The sequence below is a fragment of the Protopterus annectens genome, chromosome 12.part0 (assembly GCF_019279795.1).
Source record: "Protopterus annectens isolate FY-2018-M chromosome 12.part0, PAN1.0, whole genome shotgun sequence".
NCBI lineage: Eukaryota > Metazoa > Chordata > Ceratodontiformes > Protopteridae > Protopterus > Protopterus annectens.
This window is the reverse complement of record NC_056746.1, coordinates 886,700,269-886,727,456: the sequence shown is the minus strand read 5'-3', so window position 1 is coordinate 886,727,456 and position 27,188 is coordinate 886,700,269. Positions and strand designations below refer to the sequence as shown.

The following is a 27,188-nucleotide window of genomic DNA, read 5'->3' as shown; positions in this document are numbered from 1 at the left end:
AAATGATTTACTGCTTTGGGTTGTGGCTGAAAATGGCTTATGGACCAGCCTAACTACCTGGTTAACACACAAATAAGTAAATGAATGAATAAATTAAAATATGAGTTCTAAACAATTATGAATGTGGTGATTTCATAGCACTACATATATCATTAATTACTTTCTTTTTCTAGGGAAAGAGAGTTGCTTTGAAAGAATAGTGCAGCGATTTGGGAGAAAATCGGTTTATGTGGTTGTGGGAGATGGAGCTGAAGAAGAACAAGCAGCAAAAAAGGTAAATAATAATACAATGATGTAGGAGACGACCTACATTCAGGGTATGGAGTGATGCAAAAATGTGCACAAGTTGTGAATCAGAGCAAAGAATAGTATGCAAATATCAGGGAGTGCAGTGATATTAACTACCAGCACAAACTGCACTGAAACAATAACCAGAGCACCTCTGGATGTGTACCAAGCTGTGTTTCACAAACTGCAGTAAACTAATGAGTTTCATCCAACAGAGTGCACTGATGTTAGGGACAAATTACAAAGCACATAAAACAGCAATCTACTATCTTAAAAACATTCAACACCCTGCCTTAAAAACTGCAACAATCATATAACAAATAACTAAATTTGTAACTAGCTTGCAAAACAGAATATCATAACAACTTTACTGACTCAAAACTCAGAACACTGTAACTCTCTGTATCTGAACTGGAAATGATCCACAATATCCTCCAGAAACCAGAAAATATTTCACTTTAAAACATTTAATTCATATATTCACTTCAACAAGACAACTCAGCTTAGAACATCAAACCCTATTAATAATAGATGAATCAATAATCAGGATGATTCCTCATTCTTAACCCACTCTACAAAAATATGGAACTCTATACCATCTGGCCTTTTTGTTCTTGCAGTCTGTTTTACATTTTCTGTCTTTGTGGACATTCCTACTCTATTGTGCTGAGCTGTGTGCCATGACAAACTTGCCTTGAGCTCTTATTACTTGATTTTGACTTGGAAAACTGTCTCACACCATTTGAGAAGTGCTGAGCTTATAGCAGTAAGGTTATGAGGTATACAATATGCAACCATAGTGCATACCACAATAAAAGGTGCTTGTATTGCGGAAATGAATTGCCTTTTTCCCAGCTTTAATTCATCCTTTTGCTCACCTTTGGTGCATGTGTTGTCAGTTTGCAGCACTATCTGCCCAATACAGATTTTGGGTCTAACATCACTGCACTCGAAAGTGCATTTCTCATTTGTGGCTAATTGTTTATTACTCTGCAATATTGTTTTGTTGCTGTGACAGTATCCATTGTGTCAATTCTTAACTAATTATCATATACCTGCATGCTTTGTATTTCTTCAACAAAGGCTGATTGTTTTCTCTGCTGTATTACATCCTTGTTGCAATACTTCATAGGTAGGTACTAGGCTATTTGCCCAAGGGCCTAAGTAAGCCTAGCCAACAAGGTTCCCTGGCTTACTCCACCCAAGAAAGTTATTTTCCTGTGCCCCTGTCGAGCAGAGCCACAGAATTGATCCCCAGGGTGTATTTCCTATTTCCCATCCACTCATCAAGATTTTTCTTGAAGAGTGCTAATGAGGAACTTTGCTTGACATAGATGGGTAGCTTGTTCCAGAGTATGGGACGTTTCTGGGACAGGAATCTATCCCTCCAGCATGTCCTGCTTATTGTGGTGACAAGGTTTAGGTTCCTAGAATGTGTAGCTCGGTGGGATTGGGATTTCTTTAGCTGCAGCATGTCCAACAGCTCTTGGTTTGACATAGCTTTATATGTTAGGCAGAGATCACCTCAGAGTAGGCAATACGGAGTAAATCTGGACTTTTTTGAGACTGTCAGTGTAGGGCATCTGTTTGAGGCCAGTAATCCTCTTTGTGAGGTTCTTATGTGACCTTTCCAGCTGCTGCAGATGTCTTGTGAGGTACATTCTAAAAAAGCGTCGTACTCTATAATGGGTCTGAGTGTCGAGTAGAGGGGAACAATGACCTCTTTTTCCTGGATGAGAACCCTTTTGTGATGAGTTGTGCCACGTAGAAAGATTTCCTGACTACTGTGGCGATGTGATTATCAAAGGAGAGACTACTGTCCACCTGGATCCCAAGGTCTCATCACACATTCGGCATTAAGTAGACTGCCGCCTATGTGGTAATTCATGGGTACAGAGTTTTTACCAAAGGGGATGACAATGCACTTTTTGGCATTGAGCTTGAGGCCATGGCTCTGACACCAGGCATTTGTCTCAGTGAGGCCCTTCTGTAGGATGTCCACATCATTTGGGGACTTGACTATGGCTCCTAATTTGCAGTAATCTGCAAACTTCATTAGCCAAAGGCCTTCTGTGTTAGCCTGTACTTCAAAGAAGTAGATACCAAACAGGAGAGATCCCAGGACTGAACCCTGTGGTACTGCACTTGTCATTGGTTTGAAGTTAGATTTGGTGTCTGCAACTTTTACAGTGTGGGTTCTGTCAGTGAGCCAGTTGGCAACACATCTTGTGGCATAAGGATTTATACCTAGTTTAGTGAGTTTAGCTATAATTCCAGAATGGGGGATGGTGTCAAAAGCCTTGGCGAGGTCAAGATAGGCTGTGTGAACCACCTTACCCTCGTCTACAGCTTTGGTCACTGCCTCAAAGAAGTCGATCAGGTTCAGGAGGCATGATCTGCCTTTCACAAACTAGAACTGGGTGGGGTCTAGAGTTTGGAGGTTACCAGTGTCTTTGTTTATGAGTTCCATGATGATATGTTCCATGGCCTTACAGACCAGGCTGGTCATGCTAATAGGGCGATAGTTCCCGGGATCATTGGTGGCTCCCCCTTAGTGGAGTGGGATAACTGTTGCTGTGCACCATTCAGTGGGCACAAAGCCTGATGTGAGGCTATAATTGAACATGGTGCCTAGTTGGGGAGCCAGTTCATTCTGAAGTTCATGTAAAATGCAGTGTTGTCTGGTCCCATGGATGCTGTGTTTTTGGCTTTAGAGAGTACAGCTTTTACCTGCGTAGTTGTGATTACAGGGACTCTGCATTCTTCCTGTATAGATATGAGCCCTTTAGGGGGTGAGAGGGGGATAAAGTTAGCACTGTACCTATATTGCCAGGATGTTGGCAATATCAATTGGTTCTGTAATTTTCATGACATTGTGCTGTAACTCAGAGCAAATCTGGGTGTTGCCATTGACATTCCTGACATAGCTATAGAATGCTTTGTGGTTGTCCTTGGAATCAGTGGCGATTTTGTTTTTGTAGTTAACTTTGGAGGATCTTATAAGGGATCTTAGCTTCTTACTGAGGCTGACCAGGGAGCTCCTCCACTCATGGGATTTCACTCTCTTTTGCAACAGTTTCTTCCTTCTGTTGTAGAGTTTGTTTATGGCAGGGGACCACCAGATTGGCTTCCTTTTTTTGGTTCTGTTTGGGATAGCATGATCCATGCATTTGTGTAAGTGTTATAGTGCATTTGTGTAGGATTCGGCAGTCGTAACTGTACTGTCCATCTGCATGGGTGTCATGAAGTTTGCCACTTCTGTCTGTTAAGAAGCATGAAGTTGGCTTTGGAGAAAATTTTTACCATGGTTTCCTTAATGGAGTGGGGGTGGGATGTGGATATCTAGGGTGATTAGCTTATGGTCTGATCTGACCAACAAGGCATTGACTTCAGGTGTGGAACACCGGTCACTCATGTTGGTAATGATTAGGTCTAGGATATTGTTGCCCCTGGTGGGGGCATGGATAAGTTGATCTAGGGCATTGGAATTTATGAATTCCAGAAAGCGTTGAGTGAAGGAGTTGGTACATGAGTAGTTTTCCCAGTTAATGGTGAGGTAGTTGAAATCACCCATTATTAGGGTGTTTGGTTGAATCCTAATATTTTCCAGTATATCAAGAAAAGAGGAGTGGGAATCCTGGGGCATGGTGGGGGATCTGTAGCAAGCTACAATTTGGATTGCAGTTTTGCCCAGAGTTAGTTGCACTTGGATAACCTCAGATGCATTATGCTGCGCAACTAGCCTGGAGGTGTGGATATCCTTGATGAATATAGACACACCTCCGCCTTTGGTGTTCTGGTCCAGGTTAGATGGCTGAAAAGTGTGGTATGAGTTATAGCCTGGTAATGCAGGGGTGCACTCTGGAGCCTTGAACCAGGCCTCAGTTACTGCACAGATATTGATGTTCTCCATTTTAAGGAGTGCCTCGAGGGAGTGCATTTTGAGATTTAGACTTCTAGCATTGAGTAGCATTATTCTCAGTTTTTGCTTGCCTGTTCCTGTTACGGTGGTGAATTTGTCATTTGAACCTTGCCTAAAAAGGCACTGTAGTATCTACTTTGTCATTTTTTTAACTAGTTTGTGACGTATTTTCATGCATCTTATTTTTAAGTGTCTCTTTGGCATACATTTTGCTGCATTACTTCAATATTTCTGTACTCTGCTTAAAAGTTTGGTATATAAGGCTGGTGTTCATACCTTGATGTTATTGTCTTGGCATCCATTCCTATTGCACCACACATTCCTTGTAATATTTGCCCTATTGCGTTAACTGCCTCTGGAAATCAGTTGTTGACTTGGAATATTGTGCTCTGGCATCCATGTCAAGAGTTCATTCGTTCAATAATAATTTGGTACTGTATTGAATGTTGCATTGGAGTACTGTCATGTGCCACCCCTGCCTGTTTTTCAGGCTCTTTTACATTATACTGTATTGACCAGTCTTGGATTACTGTGCTGTTTGTGGCATCCATGTCTGATGCTAGTCAATCACTATAATATTGTATTGCTATACTGAGCTCTACTGTACTGTGTTGTATTATACTGTTCTTTCTGTGCTGTTGTATTGCAATACTGAGCTGTACTGTACTGTATTGCATTACATTGTTCTTTATATGCTGTTTCATATTGTGTTGCACTGTTTTGCACTACTTTGTTTTCACTGTCCCTTTTTTATGTCACCTTGGTTCTTTAGCTCACTCTACTTTCTAGATAGAGAGAGGTTCACCAGAATTCCATAACATCACACATTATGCACATCAGGTATTTCTAGATCAACCATGTGTCCACAGTTCATTTGTTGCCAGTCTTGTAGCACTAGGTACCCTGAGACAATGCACAAACTGCTACATGCTTACTAACAATTATTTGCTATTACTTCAAAATGAGACCACATGAGAGAGATACAAACATTTATTAAAACAGGCAGCGAACTTCTAACACAAATTATATTTTAGTACCCATACTAAATTTCACTTGCACACTGCAAGGTCCTAAAACCATTACTTCCAAAATCACAAAGACCTACTATGTGTGTGGCACTGTAAATGTTTGCAGCCATACCTCAGTGCTAATAATTTCTTTGCTCAGTAAGAACTTCTAACTGTGTCTACTTAATGTTGTACATGGCTAGGCTTCTTATGGTTCCTGTGATTGCTTGCCTCATACTGTTACTATGTAATACACTAGTATCCATACCATACCGCATACAGCTTCTTCCACCACAGCCGCAGACAAGAGACACCAGAGTGGCTTGGCTAGCCCCTACAGATTACAAGAGGAGTTCCACTTGTTAAAGGTGACTCCACAGTGCAGTACACCAGAGTACCACTAACAAAGCTGAGCAAAGACAGGGCAACACTCAGCTGCCTCAAAGGTGATAGAAATTGCCTTATCACTGGGGCACACAGTTGTTTATGTGGATATAAATGACTTGAGATATAGCCCCCATGGATTGTACAATGAGGGAAGTTAAGAGGGGAGGTAACTAGTCTTAAGCAGTATCCTGCCATCACTGAGAATAATGCCAAAGAATAAGAATATAAGCAAAAGATGACTAAAGTTAATAATTAGTTATTGGTCATTTTGGAGTTCAATGGTTGTCAGCCTGGACACCTTTTGGAAGACAGTCCTAAGTGTTTCATCAGGAATAGCCTGAACCTACCTACCTCCCTAAAACCTTTGCATACTGTCTAAGACATTCCCTACCCCACAGTGCCCTTTTTAAGCACTGTTAGTCTGCTCAGGCTGCTAACCTACCAAATACAAATTTAAATTTAGAAAACATCAATTTAGTGTTTAGTGCTAGGAACCTTAATAAGAAAATATGGATATTTGTGTTGTTACTGTAAGCTATTTCCAATGCAGTGACAGCACTCCTTCATTACCAGGTTTTACTACCTGTCACTCATTTAGGCCCATAGATGTAGATAGCAGTAATTTTCACTATGGGGTATCTGTCTTTCTCCAAAATTATATCACCTCAAGACTGATTGATTTGAATACTGGCTGCAGTCTCCTTCAGAGGCTAGTATCTGTAAGAAGACTTCACATCACATCCAGGCCAAGTATAGAACCCAGTCTATGACACCCACAAATCAGAAAGTATGGCTTAGTAAAGTGAAGTCCCTCTTCATTGATCCAAACACCATTATTCTAGTGGACTTTACCTATCCCTCTATTAATTGATACACCTACACCTAAACATACAAATATGCACAATGCTGCCTTTGCTTTATCATCGCAAACTGCCTTGATCAAATAGTACTCTCCCATACTAGAGACACCAGCGTACTTAGTTTTGGCCTTATCACCTCAGCCTTTGTCTGCTCCCTATCCATTGTCACTCATTGGAAAACTCATATCACTGCACTGTATACAGTTGCATTACAGGTCACCATCTGACTAACCATCTTTAGAGATTTCTCAAAGGCCAATTTCTTGAAGCTTGCTGTTGACTTGAGATTGTTCACAGTCTCCCAACCTTCTATGACCTTATAGTAAATACTGGTGCAAATACCCAAAGTTTATATTCCCATCAAACTCTTGCATAGAGGCTTGTGTTCCTATTCACTACAAATACAATGCCAAGTTTAGAAACCACCCCCAGCAGAACTCCACTATAACCAGACTTTACAATAAAAGGAAAATGTTCTTAGCCCTAGAGAAAATAAAATCTCAGCATGCTAAAATCAGCCTCAAAAGGTTTAATAAATAAATAACAAGTAATCAAATCGAACAAAGCTAATTATGAACTAAAAATTGCTATGTCAATGAAGAATAATCACAAGACATTATTTAATTATGTATAGAACCCCAGAAATAATATTCAACAGTGCACCAAGCTTATCTCTAATAGCATCACCCACTGAAATTCAGAGGCTACAGCTAACATCCTGGAAGATAAATTCAGCTCCAGCTCCCCCATCACCCCCAAATTACCAAGTACAAAGCATCCATATTACCCCTCACTGAAATCACCTCTGAACAGATATTAAATTCAGTCTTCATGACAAAAAGCAGTTGCTTAGTGGAACTAGTCAACATGCTTTTCTGGTCAGTATAACCTGTAATTATTTGTGTTTCCAGACAATAGAAAGAACTCCTAGCTGTAGACATTCTGTCTCCTAGCTGAGATAAACACAATCGTAAACAATTCACTTATTTTCTTAGAGTTTGCAAGTTAACTCTTCTTTTCCAGTAGGGTACACTGTGGTTACATTCTTGAATCTTAGTTAAGAACATACAGTTCAACACACACTTCTGCAACAGTAGTTTAATATACACAACATATAGTTCTCTTACATTTGTAAGACAAGCCTATGGATCAGATTAGTATTCACAAATGACATATGATTATTTACCAAATTTCAGATAGCTGGGCTGGCAGCCTCATAGTTAGGAAAGCCTTTTATGAACAGTTGATTACTAACAGCATCTTTTCTTAGTAAAAAGATGTCATCTTTCCCACTATTCATCCCTTATTAGCACTATATTATAGTCCAGTGTGCCCTTCAGCACGCAGCTGTCCAAACACAACCCAACTTGAAAAACTGCAGTGGTTCCACCAGAAAAAAAAATCTTGGGTATGTGCTAAGTTCTCCAAAAAAATGTAAAGCCGGCACCAACAAAGCATATAGAAACTCCTTTTATTGTGGCAACACCATAAAAATCAGACCGGTTTCAGCAACCTAGCCAAGTCCCCAGCACTTATAACATGATTAATCATCATTAATTACACAGGCATCCATATTTAAAGCAACAACAACTTTTTTGTCAGGACCATGTTCATACAAATCTATTGCATATGGTCCTTTAACCCTGGGGAGAACAAACACCCAAGTTTGATGATCCAACCCTTCTCCTTTCTATTTAGTATAGCATGCCATCCCAATTTATTCATCCTGTCTCCCCAAACGTTATCAATAACCATAAAGTGAAATTTAGCATTGTTATGTTTCTATGTATGTTTATACAAAGCATTTGACATACGTTTAGTACGAATATCACTGAGATGTTCAGATATACGTACACGCATAGATCTCGAGGTCTGCCCAACATATAAGGCAGTACATGAACATGCCTCTAAGTATACCAGCCAGTCTGACCCACAATTTGCAAAAAATCTCATGTCATAAACCTTACAGGTATTCTTACTGGAAAACTGTTTAGTTTTTAACATATGTTTACATGATGAACAATGCCCACATGGGTATGATTCAAAGACTTTATCACCAGTTAAAGTACCCTGATGTTCGTTATTTCGATTACTATTACCCCATTTGTAATGATTAAAATGAGAGCCTAACGTCCGCCCTCTTCTATATGAAAATTGACATCTGGACAGGAGTAAACTGGACAATTCCTCATTGGCTAACAGAATGTTCCAATTTTTATTTATGACTTCCCTAATAACATTGACATTTCTGCCATATGTAGTGACGAACCTAATAGCATCCACATCATCATGCTTCCTATTATGATACTTAAGTGTGTCCGACCTCTTTTTGCCAGCTACCCATCTTTTAGCTGACCTGATGTCACAAGGTTGATACCCCCTAACCAAAAACCTTTCAGTAAGATCATCCTCAAAGTGTTGCTAGACATCTGGAGAAGAACAAATTCTTTTCACTCTCAGAAATTGAGACTTGGATATATTTTCTATAGTGTGGCAGGGATGTAAACTGGTAGCAAATAACAAATTATTATATTGTGGATACTTGCGATATATTTTGGATGCAAAAGTGTTGTTACTATTCCTTGTGACTGTCACATCCTAAAAGTTAATCTGCTGTATATCCACATTCAGGGTAAATTCTATTCCCCATTTTTTTTTCGTTCAAATATTGAACAAATTCAGACAAATATTCTGCCCCACCCCGCCACGCTAACCAACAATCATGAAGAAATCTTCTCCATATGTCTATCTCAGGCAAATATATATTATGTAAACTGTCATAAATAAGCAGGTCCTTTAAGTAGCCCATAAACAAATCAGCATATATGGGGGCAAAAGATGCCCCCATTGCTGTTCCCTGAACCTGCCAATAGCAGTCCCCTTGAAAAAATATAACATTTTTGGTTAACACATGTTCTACCATGCACAATAACAAAGTATTGAAACCTGGGGAATAGATATCCACATTATCCAACCAATAATTAACAGCTTCCAGTCCAGCCCAATGTGGAATGCTGGTATATAATGCTGTTACATCTAATGTGCATAGTAGCCAATGTGTCTCCAACTGAGAATTTTCAATAATTGTCAGGAGCTCTGTAGTGTCTTGAATTCTAGCTCTGACTAACCTCAACAGGGGCTGCAAATGTTCAGTTAAAAATGCTGATAATGGCTCTGTTAAAGAACCAATACCAGACACTATCGCCTACCAGGTGGTCTATTCAAATTTTTATGAATCTTGGGCAATAAGTAAAGGATCTGCTTCTGAGGGTAATCCACTGTCAAATGTTGTTTAACCTGTAGGGAAATAACTCTTTCTTCACAGGCCAAATCCAAAAACCAAAAAAGTATCAATCTCCTTAAAATGAAAGGTAGGGTCCAGTGGCATCGGCATATAATGTCTCGCAATACTCATCTGGCTACAAGCCTCCAATATATACTTTTCAGTGTCCATTGCCACTACTGCCCTACCTTTGTCTGCTGGAATAATGACAATGTTTGTGTTCTCCTTTAAATTTCTAAATGCCTACTGTTCATCCACCGTCAAATTTTGATTCAGTATTCTAGCTTCACAATTCTTAAAATGCAGATCTTTTATAACTGATTCTCAAAATATGGACACATGCTTATCCATTGGGGGCATACATTTAGATTTTCGAAAATGAAACTCAGTAGATCTTTGAGCCCTATCCTGAGGACCAAAGAATAATCTTAAATTGAGTGTTCGACAAAAATCCAACAGGTCATCAACCACACTGTCTTCATTAACAAAAAAAAAGGTATATATTTAAGCCCCTTATTGAGCAGTTCTACTTCTGTCAGAGTTACAGAGGAGGTATTATGGACATTGTACACTGATTTACCGATGTCCCAGTGTCTGTAATAACATTTGTACATTGTTTGTTTTTTATGCTTTCTACCTCCCCGGTGTTGTCTAAACCTAAAGGGTGATCCATACCTCTTTGTTTCTCCGTACTAGGTGAGCCCTGAGTGAGTATTTGCTCAACATCCATGGCTGATGAATCTTCCCCTGAAGTGCTGCTATACTCTGTACCTGACTTTTTGAGAATCGACCTAGGTCTCTTCCTTTATGTTCTCACCATATTACCCCCTCCCTCAGAGAACTTAACACTCTTCCTGAGGTTAAAGGGTTTCTCTCTCTCATAGTCCTTGATATCACGGTTAAACTTTTGAAGTTTTTTATTTTTCAAAGATTTCTCAATGACTAGTAAATCTTTAGACAATTTAAACATTCTTGATATCAGGCTTGCCCCTCAAATGGTTTTAAATCCTCACATACCTGTTACACACCTACACAATTTTTGTCAACCATCCGTTCATAATACGAGGACAGTATATTGACAAATGTCATTGAAGCATCCGGCTGTGCTTGTGCCCATTCATACGTTAGTGTCTCATCCGCCAAGCTTACATATGGCACTGTCCGAACCCTAAGGCCCCTGGGTGTGATGTTTTTGGCCTGATAGGCTTTAAACTTCATAAGTTAGTGTCTCATCCGCCAAGCTTACATATGGCACTGTCCGAACCCTAAGGCCCCTGGGTGTGATGTTTTTGGCCTGATAGGCTTTAAACTTCATAAGTTAGTGTCTCATCCGCCAAGCTTACATATGGCACTGTCCGAACCCTAAGGCCCCTGGGTGTGATGTTTTTGGCCTGATAGGCTTTAAACAATTTCAAACACCACACATTGGTGCATAAAGTAATCATGCCCTTGGTTAGTTTATTAAATAATTCACCACATTGGTCAACCATATGAAGGGTGTCCACATCACTTATGTGCCCCCCAGACCTATCTAATCCAAACGCATGTAAATCATGTTTATCTACAGAGAGGCCTTGCAATAGGGTAACTAAATCCATCATTTGCAAAAAAACTCTATGTATCTCCCCACCTACTATAATATTAGGACTCAAATTATTTCACTTATGACCTCATAGCTTACCACTACTCCTAACTTTACAGTCACCAATTTAGATGCTCTCTATCCTATTTATCATCCACCTAATGCTAAGACAAAGATAGGAGCCCTGGTTTCCAACAGAACAATTCAACCCAAACCAATTTCTGTTTGTACACTTCTACCTGATATAAAAACCACCATAGTAGCTTAAAAATCAGCCAGAACAATTAGTTCCAAACTTATTTCAATTTGTGCAAATAGCCCAAAATACTAGCTCAAATAAATGCTTATTAGATTTGTTCAGACTGTATATAATCAAGAAAAAGATCTTAAATGCTGTTACTCCCTTATTGAGTATAGAGTCCAGCCCATATAAAGTGAGCTAGATTTACCTACACATTCACAATCTGCAATTAATACAAATAACATCTTTTATAGCATTGCACCTTTAGAATATGACCACTAACAAGAAATATATATGTATGGGTTAGTGCAGATATTGTTCACACAAAAAGCTGTACCAAAAACTAACTATGTATCCTACAAATGGATATCACTTCTCATACCACATTACATACATAGGTCATAACCATATCCCCCATTTGGTATGTCTAAAGCACAAAAAATACATATCCAAAATACAGATAAATGTCCAAGATCACTTGCTGTTTGTGGCATACCAAATTTGTTAACTCCTATAGTACCCACAAAGCAGTCAGGACCGAATCATAAGACCCCTTAAATGCCAACATCTCATGGTAATATTACATATTCAAGCACCAACAACTTTTACAGATGTCATGCACCCTTACATTAATCCTACACTCATTAAAATTATGTCCATCCGATTATTATGTGCTATTCATGGGATGATTAAAAACATACTGCATATAACAAGTATATACTGCATTTATCTATATATAGTCAGTATACCTGACCTATATTGTCATCCCCACCATAACACACACAATTCAAAACATTTTGCAAAAGTTAGTATACATGGAAAAACATTTGTTGGACTCAAATGTATACATATAATTAACCAAACGCTGTTGACCCTCAGGCCACAAAACAACAATTCTGATAACAAATGTTCTTAGTCCATCCATCCAGAGTCCAACCAGTCTTCTCCATATCTTCAGCTATGAAGTTGGAATACACTTCTACCAATAGTCAAACAGTGTTGTACTCAATCCCCACAATCTGTTCATAAAAATCAGTAGCAGTTCTTTACACTATAGTGAAATGAAGCAATCACAGATGATGGAGAAAGTCATTCAATAAGGCGAACAACCACCATATGAACTTGTACAAAACAATAAGAACACCACAAATAACTCTGGAGTCCACTATAGTTGTAAATACAACTATTCAATGATGAAGAACTGAATTGGTAAATAAAAGTCCAACCTTGTCCCATAACAGAATGGAACAAATGAATGCTAGTATCCCATACTCATCATTTCTTCCAAACATTTTGGAGTTCTTGGAGTTTTGGGCCTGTGCATCAGCCTTAATGTGCGGGGTGTGTCTTTGGAACTTGAGGCATGTGCTAAGTTACAATGTCTTCATCTCCTACAGACTCCTATCTATGCCTGACCTACAAAGATGTTAATGACCCAATCCTGGTTGATTTACTGCATATTTACTAGGTTGTTAGTAACAGAAATACAATATCAAGGGACCTAAATCTATATCACTACATAAATAAGGCTTGTTGATATGATATGTAGCTCTCCCAAAGAATCCCCCATATGTCAAACTTCCTCTTTCTAAGCAAAGCACTTTAGTCACTAACTTCAAGTCTAACTTAGATGAATGGATGGGAAACCACAAACTTATCCCAGACCAGCTAAGTACTTAGTCACTATCTTCAATCTAACTTTGATGAATGGATGGGAAACCACACACATACCCCAGGCCTAACCACCCCATCCCTTATGGACAAAGGGAACAAGTATTTGGGTGTACTGCTCCGTCTGCAGTGGCTAGGCTTCAAATAGCCTAACTGGTACTTTGCCTAGAAGCAATCTGTGAACCTATGAAAATAACAAAAGCTCTGTCAGAAGTTGTTTTTAAGCAAATAGTGAAGTCCTCAACCAGAAATGAGTAATGTCCTTGACCTAATCCTAACTGATATAGAGGAAGGTGATACTGCTCCAGACAAAACTGACCAATGTACTCTGCAGTTTATTATTCCCAGAATCCTAATGGAAGACACTAAGAGATCAGAGTTCTGGGATTACAGCAGAGAAGGTAAAGGAGACAGTTTAGAAACCTAGTGACAAATATAGTGGAAGAGGTTCAGCATTTGGACTACATTACAGAAGGAGTGAGGATAGAAAGGAGATCCTTCGTCAAAAAGGCCTAAAGCCAAATACAGAGTAGTGGGAAAAATAATAAAAAATCTTACATGAAAGATACAAAAATGACAACAAAGCTCACACAGTGGAGTTAAAGTGCCCTAGAGAAGAAGGTAGCTGGGCTGGAGAAGAATTTTCTCAGATGTCATATGAAATATGGGAGAATCTAAAATGAGGTTAGTATAGCAGAAGGAAAAGGTTGGAGGGCAATTTCAAAATACTGCCCATCAAGCCAAATTGCCAAATGAATATTTTAACTCTGTAATAATACAGCAATAAGACACCAGATTGCCAACATTTGTAGTTATAGCAGCAGACAGGAATAGGAGCAGATGCATATGTGGCAGGTGAATAACAGTGGAAGGAAAACAGAAGGGGTTTCTGAATTCTGAACAAGCCAAGACAAAATGACTGCAATTGACTCCCAGCATGGTAACAGAGTTGATTGGTTGCTCAATGAACCCATAGCAAAAGTTATAGTCTCCACTTAATATATTTTTATAGTGCTTTAGGACTTTGGGCTACCACTGGTTGTTCCTTTACATAAAGAGTGGAGCCTAGAAAGCAGCCCAGAATTGACAAGCATGTTAGTGTCATTTCCATGTAAGTTGGCTTTAAGCATTAAAGGCTAGTGCTAATTCTCTGAGGCTTGTTAGACTGATTTCACAATGGGCAGGGCCTGCCACTCCGGGTTGTTTCACCTCTTTGACTGGCTCACTGCTGAAGTTGAAAACTGGCGAATTTGAGAACAGGACCCCTGAAGAGGTGGTTTATCAGGACTTCAGCAAAACCTTTGAGATGCTGTTTCACAGAAGACTTGATAGGAAAATAAAAGGACATGTAGTGGGCTCCAGTATGATGGAGTATGCAGAAAAATGGCTGTCTAAACAGAAGCATATGGTGGCTTTCAGAATGTAAATGTCAGGACAAAAATCTAAAACTCATAGAGTGACACAGAGTACTGAGACGGGTCCATTTATTTACAGGTTATTTGTGTCATTTGTTATCTTTGGGATGGGCAGCATGGACAGCATTGGTCCTCGTGGATGGGGGGTACTCCCCAAGGACAAGTGTGTCAGCTTGCATTGTGGACAGATAGGCTGCAGATGGGATTTAATCTAAAATAATATGCAACATCATGCTCTTCTCAAGGAGATACCCATTGAAAGTTTACAGTCTTGATAGAATGAATGTCAGAACAGAGGAGGAGAAAGACTTGCAGGTAATAAACACCCTTCCTTTGAGTCATGCTATGTAATAAAAAGGGCAGTAAGACCAACAAGAACTCAGCATAAATATTCTAGGGAGACTAGACCAGCGATAATAAGATCCTTTCTCTATTGTAAAGGGCACTGGAAAGGCTGCATCTGTGTACCATTACAATTACAAAAGCCACACAGAGGAAGGGATGCCAGGCTGACACAAAGCAACTCCACCAAGTGGAGAAAGGAAGGGAGACATTTACAAAGATGAGCATATAGAAAGGAGGTATGATGTGGATGGACCGCATTATGTGGTACTAATGGGAAGAGTGAAATTAAAGTGAGTGAGGTAGGTGAATATGGGTGGTAGCTGGAAGGAGAACTCATCAGGGTCCAATTGATACAACAGCGCTTCACAGAAAGGGTATTGGTGCCCAGAATATATTTTCTCATGCAGTAGCAGGATATAAGTCATTGGGTGTGTTTAAAGATGCTTGGGACAAAGCAAGGAAAAGATGGAAAATGATTACAGGGGATATGGCTATATGAAGATAGCTACAGCACTCAACAGGACAGCAGAGCAAAGGTGTTCTTCCAAAGGCATCTGTGCACTTGTTTGATATAACTACAGGGTTACATAAGGAGTTAGTATCATTTCCATTAGAATTTAATGTGAAGCTCCATCTGTCTATTCTGGTGGTTGTTGAAGCAGATATTAAGGATTCTACAGCACATTGTCACTTTAATACTTTATTATTTTTTTGAAAGAACATTACACTGAATAAATGTAAATATTTTATCTGGAACATAAAAGTGTAAACAATCCACATGTTGCCCTTTTCAGCATTACAGTGTTCCATTCATTTCCCAGCTGAGATGCATGATGTTTCATGTCCTTTGTATATATGCATTCATATTTTATAGCTTGTTAAACTATTTATTTTGCGATTTCCATATGCTGAAGCTAGTACTTACAAGTTATCTGTCATCATTCAAATTATGTGTTCTTGTTCTGTTACAGTTCGTTAAAATACTTCCAGTATAACTTCCATACAAGTTTCTGTTTCCCAGTTATTCTTCAGACAATGATTTGCATGTCTTCGCAAATAAATCTCAGGAAATAATGCTTCTGATTTTCCTATATTACATTCCAGTCCTTCCCCACTATTTGAATTGTTTCTGGGTGACATACACCACACATGCGCAGCCAGAGAGGATCCTACATTTCTTGTAAGATTCTTATACATAAAATCATTTGTAAAACTTTTGTTTTTGTAATACAGTAACAAGCAGTCTGTTATTTGTTCTGTTTATCTCTTAAATGCTTATCCCTGCTGATGTAGACATTCTGTCCCATTTTGGTTCAACCTTCCATCTTTTAAAAATGTTCACTAACTGCTTTATGCAACGTGCATTTTTTTCTCTTTTTTGTAACAGCTGCAGTTCATTCTTCCTGTATCATTTAGACCATAATGTTGCTACATACTTCAAAATAATTTTATTAAAATATGCACCTATAAAATTTTGCCAAACAATACAGGTTCGGTCACAGATGCTTTACCAGGTCTTACTTGTGACACAAAACTGTAAATAAATACAGCTCACCTCACCAAATAGTGTAAATTTCATGACGAGTGTTTACTGTCAACAAAGCTTCAACAGAATCACTACTGGATTCAAGAAGCTTTATGTATTGTGTTTACATCTTTCTCAATCTATATGACATTTGAATATGCCTTTAATTTGATGTGCCAGCCCTTTAATAATTTCATTGTTTGCTGTTTTACAAGGTAGGGAGTGCACAAATCCATACAACAGCTGAAAGTTCAGGCAGCTTTGACGTGCATCATAAATGTTATCTTATGCTGATGAGACTTGCAAAGTACTGCAAATATAATCATTCCATGTCTGTCCTCTGCACAAGAGTAAAAAAAAATCTCTGTACCAGTCTGTTTGGAAGTGCTGTCCAGCAGTGCTGTGAAGTTACTGTTATATATAGAACCATTTTCACTGGTTTGCCCACATTTAGCATTAGCTAATTCTTAATCTCTATCTAGTTATCTTAATCTATGCCATAATTTTGCCTCCCTACCTTGTAAACCAAACCTTACTACTGCTGCCACCCATGGCTCTTACTTCTAATTAAGCCTCTTCAATTAACAAACATTGCACCAACCTTAACTCTTTCTTATGCTTAACTAATACTGTCACTACAACCTGAAGCCCACATCTTCAAACATTCTTTTTCTTCCTGTTTAACCCCTACTGGTAACCATCCCTTCACTTCCCATAACTCTTATAATTAGCTGTATAAACTTAGCCTACTTATACCAATCCCTGCTTTTATTAGGCCCCTAATTTAATTAAATCTATCAAATGTTTCTCACCATGGAGCTGTGATCTTACCTTTCACCTGACCAGTATGTTGGCACAAGGCACTCTGAGGCAGTGTAGAAACTGCCTCAAGTTTCTTGGAAACCTATTACTTCTAGATTCTTACAACTCTTGTCTATGTGAGATGGCATCTTCTTATTTGGTTTGAGGCATCTCTGCTTCCACCACTGTCAAAAAGTCTCAGTGCTACATCTACCTGTGCTGAGGTAGTCAAGGCATCCTTACCCAAGTCTGCATATACCCAAATAGAAGACGTAAGCCATCACCATGACTACAGGCATGAACTCCTAAGGTCACTTAGCCCTACATGTAGCTCTAAAGTCCTGCTATAGGTGATTCCATCATAAAACATATTGACATATCACACACCAGACTAAGAAGAGTCAGCTATCTCTGTGGTGTTGGGATCGGGGGTGTTGCAAAGGCACTCAGAACCCTTGACCATCCTAACTATGAGTATGACCTTGTTGTTGCTTATGTGGGAGTGAATTACCTTAGGCTGTCTATCCTAAGCAAAATGCAATGAGATGCAGCTGATTGCACCACCTAGGTCTCTAAGGAGGGAAAAACTAGCACTAAACAATATTCTTCCCTAAGAACGATACCTAACTTCAAAGATAAAATAATTGGCTGTAGTAGTTTTTGTACTTACTTTCCTCACTTGCTTAGAGAAAAACAGCTCTTATACTCACTCTCCTCACTTGTCTAGGGGAAAGTAGTTTTTTATTCAGGCATGTCCAAGGGTCAGCTCCCAGTGTTCTCTCCTGTCTATCTGATGAATCTGGGCATCTTGAGGCAATGTAGCAACTGCCTCATGTACAAAGACAACCCTCTTCTCCTACCACCCAACACCACAACCTGTGACAGATGCACTTATCTAGCCAAACTGGAGGTAAAGCTCTCTCCAACCAAGACTGAACTTGACAGTCAAGAGGAGAAGGTAAACACTTGCACCGCACCACACTCATCACATAGTCCCACTAAACCTACACCACCAAAATCCACACATAGAAACACAAAAACATTTGCAGAGGCTCTCAATAATAATCTGCTCAAGCAACAGAGACCTCCAAAGCAGAAACGCAAGCAACCTCCACCCCCCAACACAACCCAAATGACACATAGCCCAGACTCAGTCTGCCAATAAACCACAGCCCATAAGGCAAACCAACGTACCCAACACACTACTCATAGATGACTCTATAGTCCGGCACACTGATGTCCCACTCACCAGGCTAAACAAGGAGAAGGTTACTGTCAGCTGCCTGTCGGGTACCAGGATCTGCCACATAACTCACACATTCAGGCCACTCCACAACAAGTACAAATATGACTCTGTCATTGTCCATGTTAGTGTGAATGACCTGAAACGTACCTCCCTGGACTACATGAAGAGAGACATGGAAGAGCTCTCCGATCTTGCAGCCCAGGCAGGTGTGACCCTAGCCCTGAGTAGCATCCTGCCATCACCCAGAATGATACCGCAGTACAAGGACAAAATGATTGATTTCAACAATTGGCTAAGCTTCTGGTGTCATTCTAAGGGGATCCAGTATCTGTCTGCCTGGGATGACATGGTCGACAGACCATGATGCTTTGCCAGAGATGGTCTGCACCTGTCGCCCCTGGGATTCTGGATACTGGCTAAGGCTCTTGCCGCCCCTATAGTGCTGTTTAAGCAAGGTTCAAATGACAAATTCACCACTGTAACAGGAACAGGCAAGCAAAAATTGAGAGTAATGCTACTCAATGCTAGAAGTCTAAATCTCAAAATGCACTCACTCGAGGCACTCAGTAAAATGGAGAACATCAATATCTGTGCAGTGACTGAGACCTGGTTTAAGGCTCTAGAGAGCACCCCTGCATTACCAGGCTATAACTCATAACACACGTTTTGGCCATCTAACCTGGACCAGAACACCAAAGGTGGAGGAGTGTCCATATTCATTAAGGATATTCACACCTCCAGGCAAGTTGCACAGCCTAATGCGTCCAAGGTTATCCAAGTGCAACTAACTAAACTGCAATCCAAATTGTAGCTTGCTACAGATCCCCCACTATGCACAAGGATACGCACTCCTCTTTTCTTGATATACTGGAAAATATTAGGGTTCAACCAAGCACCCTAATAATGGGCAATTTCAACTACCCCACCATTAGCTGGGAAAACAACTCATGTACCAACTCCTTCCCTTAACACTTTCTGGAATTCATAAATTCCAATGCCCTGGATCAACTTATCCACACCCCCACCAGGGACAACAATATCCTAGACCTAGTCATTACCAACATGAGTGACTGGTGTTCCACACCTGAAATCAACTCCTCGTTCGTCAGATCTGACCATAAGCTGATCACCCTAGATATCCGCATCCCACCCCCACCCACCATTAAGGAAACCACGGTAAAACATTTCTCCGAAGCCAGCTACATGCTTCTTAAGACAGAAGTGGCAAACTTTATGACACCCATGCAGATGGACAATACAGTTACGACTGCTGAATCTTATACAAATGCACTCTATAAGCAGTTACATGAGTGCATGGATCGTGCTATCCCAAACAGAACAAAGATGCTATCTTCCAAAAAAAGAAAGCCAATCTGGTGGTCTCCTGCCATAAACAAACTTTACAATAGAAGGAAGAAACTGTTGCAAAAGAGAGTAAAATCCCATGAGTGGAGGAGCTCCCTGGTCAGCCTCAGTAAGAAGCTGAGATCCCCTATAAGATCCTCCACAGCTAGCTATGAAAACAAAATTGCCACTTATTCTAAGGGCAACCACAAAGCATTCTATAGCTATGTCGAGAATCTCAATGGCAACACCCAGATCTCCTCTGAGTTATAGCACAATGGCACGAAAATTACCGAACCAACTGATATTGCCAACATCCTGGCAGATAGGTTCAGTGCTAACTTTACCCCCCCCCACCCCCTAAAGAGCCCATATCTATACAAGATGAATGCAGAGACCCTGTAATCACATCTATGGATGTAAAAGCTACACTCTCTAAAACCAAAAACACAGCATCCATGGGACTGGAAAACATCCCAGGCTGCATTTTACATAAACTTCAGAAGTAACTGGCTCCCCACCTAAGTACCATGTTCAATCATAGTCTCACGTCAGGCTTTGTGACCACTAAAAGGTGCACAGCAACAGTTATCCCACTCCACAAAGGGGGAGCCACCACTAATCCTGGGAACTAACGCCCTATTAGCCTGAGCCTGGTCTCCAAGGCCATGGAACGTATCATCATGGAACTCATAAACAAAGACATTGGTAACCTCCAAACTCTGGACCCCATCCAGTTCGGGTTTGTGAAAGGTCATGCCTTCTGAACCTCATCGACTTCTTTGAGGCAGTCACCAAAGCCATAGATGAGGGTAAGTTGGTTCACACAGCCTATCTTGACCTCGCCAAGGCTTTTGACACCATCCCCCATTCTGGAATTATAGCTAAACTCACTAAACTAGGTATAAATCCCTTTGTCACAAGATGGGTTGCCAACTGGCTGACTGACAGAACCCACACTGTAAAAGTTGCAGACTCCAAATCTGACTTCAAACCAGTGACAAGTGAAGTACCACTGGGTTCAGTCCTAGGATCTCTCCTGTTTGGTACCTACTTCTCTGAAGTACAAGCTAACACAGAAGGCCTCTGGCTAATGAAGTTTGCAGATTACTGCAAACTAGGAGCCATAGTAGAGACCCCAAATGATGTGGACATCCTATAGAAGGGCCTCACTTAGACAGATGCCTGGTGTTAGAGGCATGGCCTCAAGCTCAGTGCCAAAAAGTGCATTGTCATCCCCTTTGGTAAAAACTCTGTACCAATGAACTACCACATAAAAGGCAGTCTACTTAATGCTGAATGTGTGATAAGAGACCTTGGGACCCAGGTGGACAGTAGTCTCTACTTTGATAATCACATCGCCACAGTAGTCAGGATATCCTATGTGGCAAACCTCATCACAAATCCAGGAAAAAAAGAGGACATTGTTCCCCTCTACTCGGCACTCATTAGACCCATTATAGAGTACAATGCCCCTTTTGGAATGTTCCTCACAAGACATCTGCAGCAGCTGGAAAGCCACAGACGTACCTCACAAAGAGGATTACTGGCCTCAAACAGATGCCCTACACTGACCGTCTCAAACTCCAGCTTTACCCTGTAGCATATCACCTACTCTGAGGAGATCTCTGCCTAACATATAAAGCTATAAACCCAGAGCTGTTGGACATGCTACACCTAAAGAAATACCAATCCCTCCGAGCTACACGCTCTAGGGACCTAAACCATGTCACCACAATAAACAGGACATACTGGAGGGATAGATTCTTGTCCCAGAGACTTCCTATACTCTCGAACAAGCTACCCATCTATGTCAAGCAAAGTTCCTCATTAGCACTCTTCAAGAAAAATCTTGATGAGTGGATAGGAAATAGGAAATACACCCCAAGGATCACTTCTGTGGCTCTGCTCGACAGGGGCACAGGAAATTAACTTTCTTGGGTGGCATAAGCCAGGGAACCTTGTTGGCCAGGCTTACTTAAGCCCTTGAGCCGATAGCCTCATACCTACCTATGAACCTATTAACTGGTATCATTTTAGGGAGATCCATTGTGTGTTTACCTATTACCTGATGGTCATCAGACCTTCTTACTTAGCCATGGCTAGCGTGCACCTCTTGGCTCATGGGTTTTGCGTATTTTTTCAGAACTTTTGCTAACATAACTGTTTTCAGCCAGTTTTCAACCCACATAGTAAATTCCAATTTATGCAATATCAGGGTTACTCTGTTCAATGCTACATGCTTAAATAACTATATTTTAGAGCTTCAAGCTTGCCTCAGACTTAAAAAAATCCATATTTACATAATTACTGCACCTACCATTTATTTTATTTATTTTATTTGACATTTGTTTACCGGGGTGGTCTGACTGTGTCTACAGAACCCATTTTCAGCAGAGGCCCTGGGAGAAAAGCTCCACATACAGTACAATAAAAAGACAGTAAAATCCAATACTTTACAAATCACATTAGAAATACTATAAAAAAATAAGTTGAAAGAACAAACTGTTACACAGTGGTACAATATATACTAGACATCTAGATGATTCTATAGAGTTAAAAACATTATAGACAATAATAGTTGCTCTCACTATACATGATGTAGTGTCCAAAAATAATATGTAGGTAGTGCAATGGGGTGTACATTACGAGATCTAAACCTTAGGTAACTGAATACCTAAAGGTCGATCACTAAATAAATAAATATCGAACTGTAAAAATCATGAACGGCCATTTCCACACAGGGAAACAATGCCATTGGCCAAACAAAAAAAAAAAAGTTGTAAACAGAAATCAAGTGGGGGGCTGTGCCCCCCACACACACCCTAACTAAATATACCAACTCTGAGATCGCTTTACATTGTAAAAAGGGCAAAATCCATGTAACAGCCAAATGACTTGTTTCCCTGTATGGAAATGGCCATTCACGCTTTTTACAGTTCGATATTTAGAGATCGACCTTTAGGTAGTCGACTACCTAAGGTTTCGATCTTGTGATATAGACCAGTGCAATGCGTGACATTGACTGCTATAGTACATGACAAAAAATAAACAGAATGTTAATTTCAGTTAGGAAAATAGTAGCCAGAAAGTTAGCGATGCAGAAAGACAGTGAGAGAGTTAAAAAGATTAGAAGCAATACACCCCGAGTTGTAGCTTAAGGATATGGTATAGAAAAAGAGGAGTTAAAAGAGCCTTAGGATCTTGCAATCTGTGAGGGATTGAAATTTGACAGAGGAGGAGAATGAGGCTATTGTGGGAGAAGAGGAAGTGCTGAGCATCAGGCAGGCATTATGCAGGAACAGAGCCATGTCTTTTTGAGATGATTTTTTAAAGAGGCTTTGAACTGGATTAGGCCAGGCATAGACCTGGTAGCTAGAGGTAGTGAATTCCAAATTATAGAGAAAGTATGAATACAGAGAGTGGCCTGGTTTTGTTGTGGGTTTTGAGATAGCTAAGAGATTTTTGTCTTCTGATCTTAGGGATTGATTTGGTGTGTAAAGTGTGACTAGATAGGCTAGTGCAGGGCAGGCAGTAGGCTTGAAAATAAGGTTGTGAAAGGTGGATAGCTGAATAAAGGCAAGTTGGTTGGGGATTTCAAGCCAGTTTAGTTCTAGGAGTGGTTTACAGTGGTGTGTGTGATATTTAGAGTTTGTGGCAAAATTAGCAACTTTGTTGTAGCACTGTTCCATATTGCTTATGGTAGAAGTTTGTAAGTTAGTTAGGATATGGGCACCATAAAGAAGGGAGGGAAGTAAAAATGTTTTTGCAAGGGTAGTTTTGGTTGCTGCAGTAAAGAAATGTTTGATTCTATATAAGAGTCCCAGCTTTTGATGAGTTTTCTTTACATTTTACTGTATACGGGGATCAAATTAAAGTTTTATTGTCAATGATAACACCTAGAAGTTGGGTTTCTGTCCCAGTAAACAAATGTTAAATAAATAAAGCGTAGCACAGTTACCTTTGGTGATATTGCTGCTATCTCTTCCTCTGATCATATAACTGGTGTTCCTCTTAAAACAGACCCTTTTGTTAGAGAGCTTGGTTCCTACAATGGCAATGACCTCTGTTTAACCATCTCACACAGCCTATCTGCCATGGCATCTGCTGTAGATCTCGGGTTGTGCTTGACCTCTTTTATTCCTCCCTCATCAGATCCATTATCCAATGCAATGCTCCCTTTTGAATGTCCCTCTTGAAGTACTTTGAACAACTAGTAATGCCCCAAAGATTCCTAACTAGAAAAAAGTCTGGTTTAAGCCACTTAAGCTACCCCAGCAGACTAAAGTTTTTATCCCTCTACTCACTCTCTTACAGGCTTCTGAGAGGCAATTTTTATTAGTGTTTCATTCTATGAAATTCCCTTTGCTTTTCAACTTTTTTTTATTTTCATAGCTCAAACAGCTCAACTAATACCTGCTCCAAGGACATAAACCACCACTGTAAGATCAACAACATCTGCTGAAATGATAAGTGTCTTATCTGTTGCATCACCAGCCTTTGGAATAAACTCCATCTGCATATCAGCCACAGTACCTCCCTGTAAATGTTTAAAGTAAACCTCAGCAATTGCATGGGTAATTAAATTCATGCCCAGCTTTAATGTTAATGATCTCATGTACAGAGAAATTTAGTCTATCTTTCCTTTACAAGGGTAATATGACTAAGCTTCTCAATGGCTCTCCAGCTGTAAGGTTAATTTACACTTGTGAATATATAACACAACCATATTCTGCCAGTGTCCAAAAATATTTAGCTTCTTCGTTGCCCACATTAAAGCATTTCTATCTGTTCCATTGCCATCTTCCTACTCAATACTTGGCCTCTGCTCAGTCATCAGCTTGCCCCATTGATAAGGGACTTCCTCTGGAGTATTAGCTATACATCTCCCTTCTGTGTCAATATCATGTCAGGTGACTTGTAAAAACAAGACTGAAATACCTAATTGAGTTTCTTTGTTAACAAAATGCAAATGAAGTGAGCACTGCATATTGCTCTGAACAGGATAAATAACTCTCAATCATACCTGTTGATGAAGGAGAAAGTAGAATTTAATTATGAATAAGAAATAAATCATTTACTTTGCCTGAAAGGGCCTAAAATGTATATTTCTCACAGGTTCTAATATATGACATAACAGAGAATAGATCTACTATCCATAATATGTGTTAATTTCTACATCTAAAGTGGCTAGTGCAGAATTTTTGGTTATGGCACCAGATACATCCTTGGGAATGTCTATTTGCTTAAAATCTAGTTTCACGTTTGAAATATACAGGTTTGCAGACACCAAATTAATATTGTCAGTGGGTGTAATGAGCCAGCTAAGCCAAGCATCCAGCCATGTACTCCATACAGAAACAGAAGTGCCCTGTTTATTAGTGATGGGCACAAACCTCTAGCACTTCCTTCAATCACAAATATAGTCCATTAAACCAAAGGCTAATTTTTGTTAGATAGAGAGTCTATCACATAAAACAAAGTTAATCTCTTTCCATTTTCAAGCACAACTTAGATTTATGTTTGGGAAACAGAAAATTTACTCCAACATTGCGCCCTGTACTATCAGCAAACTGATGCAGCTCCTAAATGCTTTATCTCATGCATGGGTCCCCTCAAATTATCTATGGTTTGATTCCAGTTATTCTCAGTATTCTCAGCAGGATAAGTAAGCTGAATCTATAACCAAATGGGATAGGTTATTTCAAACACAAAAAAGAAAACTGGCTAGACTTAAAATGGCCTGCAATGGCATCTAGCCAAGTACTTACCTATGAACCTATTAGAGTTTGTTTTGTGGAAATAAATTCATCTTTACTGCACATTAACCAAGCACTGTCCATTGAGCAAAGCATGTAGAGCCAGTGCACTTGAGCCAACAATTTCTTTAATGTTCTTTCAGAAAATATTTCTATGATAGTACAACATGCATTTCTAGAATGTAAAATCATGCTAGACCATACTAACTGACACATACAAATATTGTTTTGTTATTCAGTAAATAGAGTGTCTTGCCAATTTTACCAAATCTAATTTCATCATTCACTATATTTTTTAATCTAGGTTTTCTGTATATCCTGACTAGTTAACAGTGTAACAGTCAGTGAGTGATTTGGATTTCTACCCTTCCTGGGTTTGAGTCTAATCACTGTACATGATTAAATGTCCTTAGCCCCTACCACTTCTTATAAGTAGTGAACAACATGTTTTACATGGTATCATACTTCAGTCCAAGGTTACTCTTCTAATATCAGCATTTATTTTTAATGTTATTTTGCTCTAATGCCTGATGACCATCAACCACCCTCCCCCAATCAGGTATACACTATCTAAAGGAGGCCATCCTCCAAGCAGCCATGAGGGTCCTTTCTGTGCTTGCCAGCATCATGAGATCTTTTTCCATTTGTTCGTTTTACAGCCTAACCCCACCCCTGGTGGCAATGTGAACAATTGCATCATCACAAGGGCCGCCTATGCCCATTAGTCCAGGCATGTATGCAACCCCGCAAGTGCCATCAGAGACTACTGTCACAAGCATGGATAGCCATGCATTTTTGCTAGGTTATATTATACGAGTTCACATATAATTTATTTTTATTTATTTAATTATTAGCTAGCATCTGTTTATCGGGATTGTCCATCTAGATATAAGTCGCACCTTTTCAGTGGAGGCCTGGGGAGAAAAGCTCCAAGTATGAACACATGTACAAAGGGCACAAAAAACAGATAAGAAAAATTATAATGACTTTAAGAAATTTAACAAAATGATTGCAAATAGAGCACATAGTAAAATATAAATGGAGTTTTATAAAACAAAAAAGAACATATCAATAGATAAAAAATGTTGTAAGTCATGATTAAACCTAATACATGAGTACAACAATGTCTCTGTATAACTAGAGTCTGCTATACTACATAAAACTAGCTTGTATTGTACCAGTCTACACATGATACAATTAGGCTGTTATTATACTAATCTATACATGTTATAACTAGGTTGTGTTATGCTAGAACACAACTGACTCAACTATGTTTTACTATACTGCTCCATACATGTTACAACTAGGCAATATTATACCATAATTGCATGATATAATTAGGCTGCATTACATTAATCCACAAGTGATATAACTAAGTTGTGTTATACTAGTCCTCATAATCTAACTTTTTCTTTTGGCTGTTCCCATTAGGGGTCGCCACAGCGGATCATCTGTTTCCATTTCTTCCTGTCCTTTGCATCTTGCTCTGTCACACTAACCACCTGCATGTCC

At 39.6% G+C, this 27,188-nt stretch overlaps 1 protein-coding gene across 2 annotated transcripts in view; it reads left to right on the top strand.

Annotated features, from left to right (window-relative positions):
• Positions 1–27,188, top strand: part of EYA2 (EYA transcriptional coactivator and phosphatase 2) — a 970,866-nt gene that overhangs the window by 914,245 nt on the left and 29,433 nt on the right. For both annotated transcript variants that reach the window (XM_044089920.1, XM_044089919.1), the window contains exon 16: positions 174–274. In XM_044089920.1, coding sequence (XP_043945855.1) covers positions 174–274 — 101 coding nt within the window. The remainder of the gene's footprint in view (positions 1–173; positions 275–27,188) is intronic.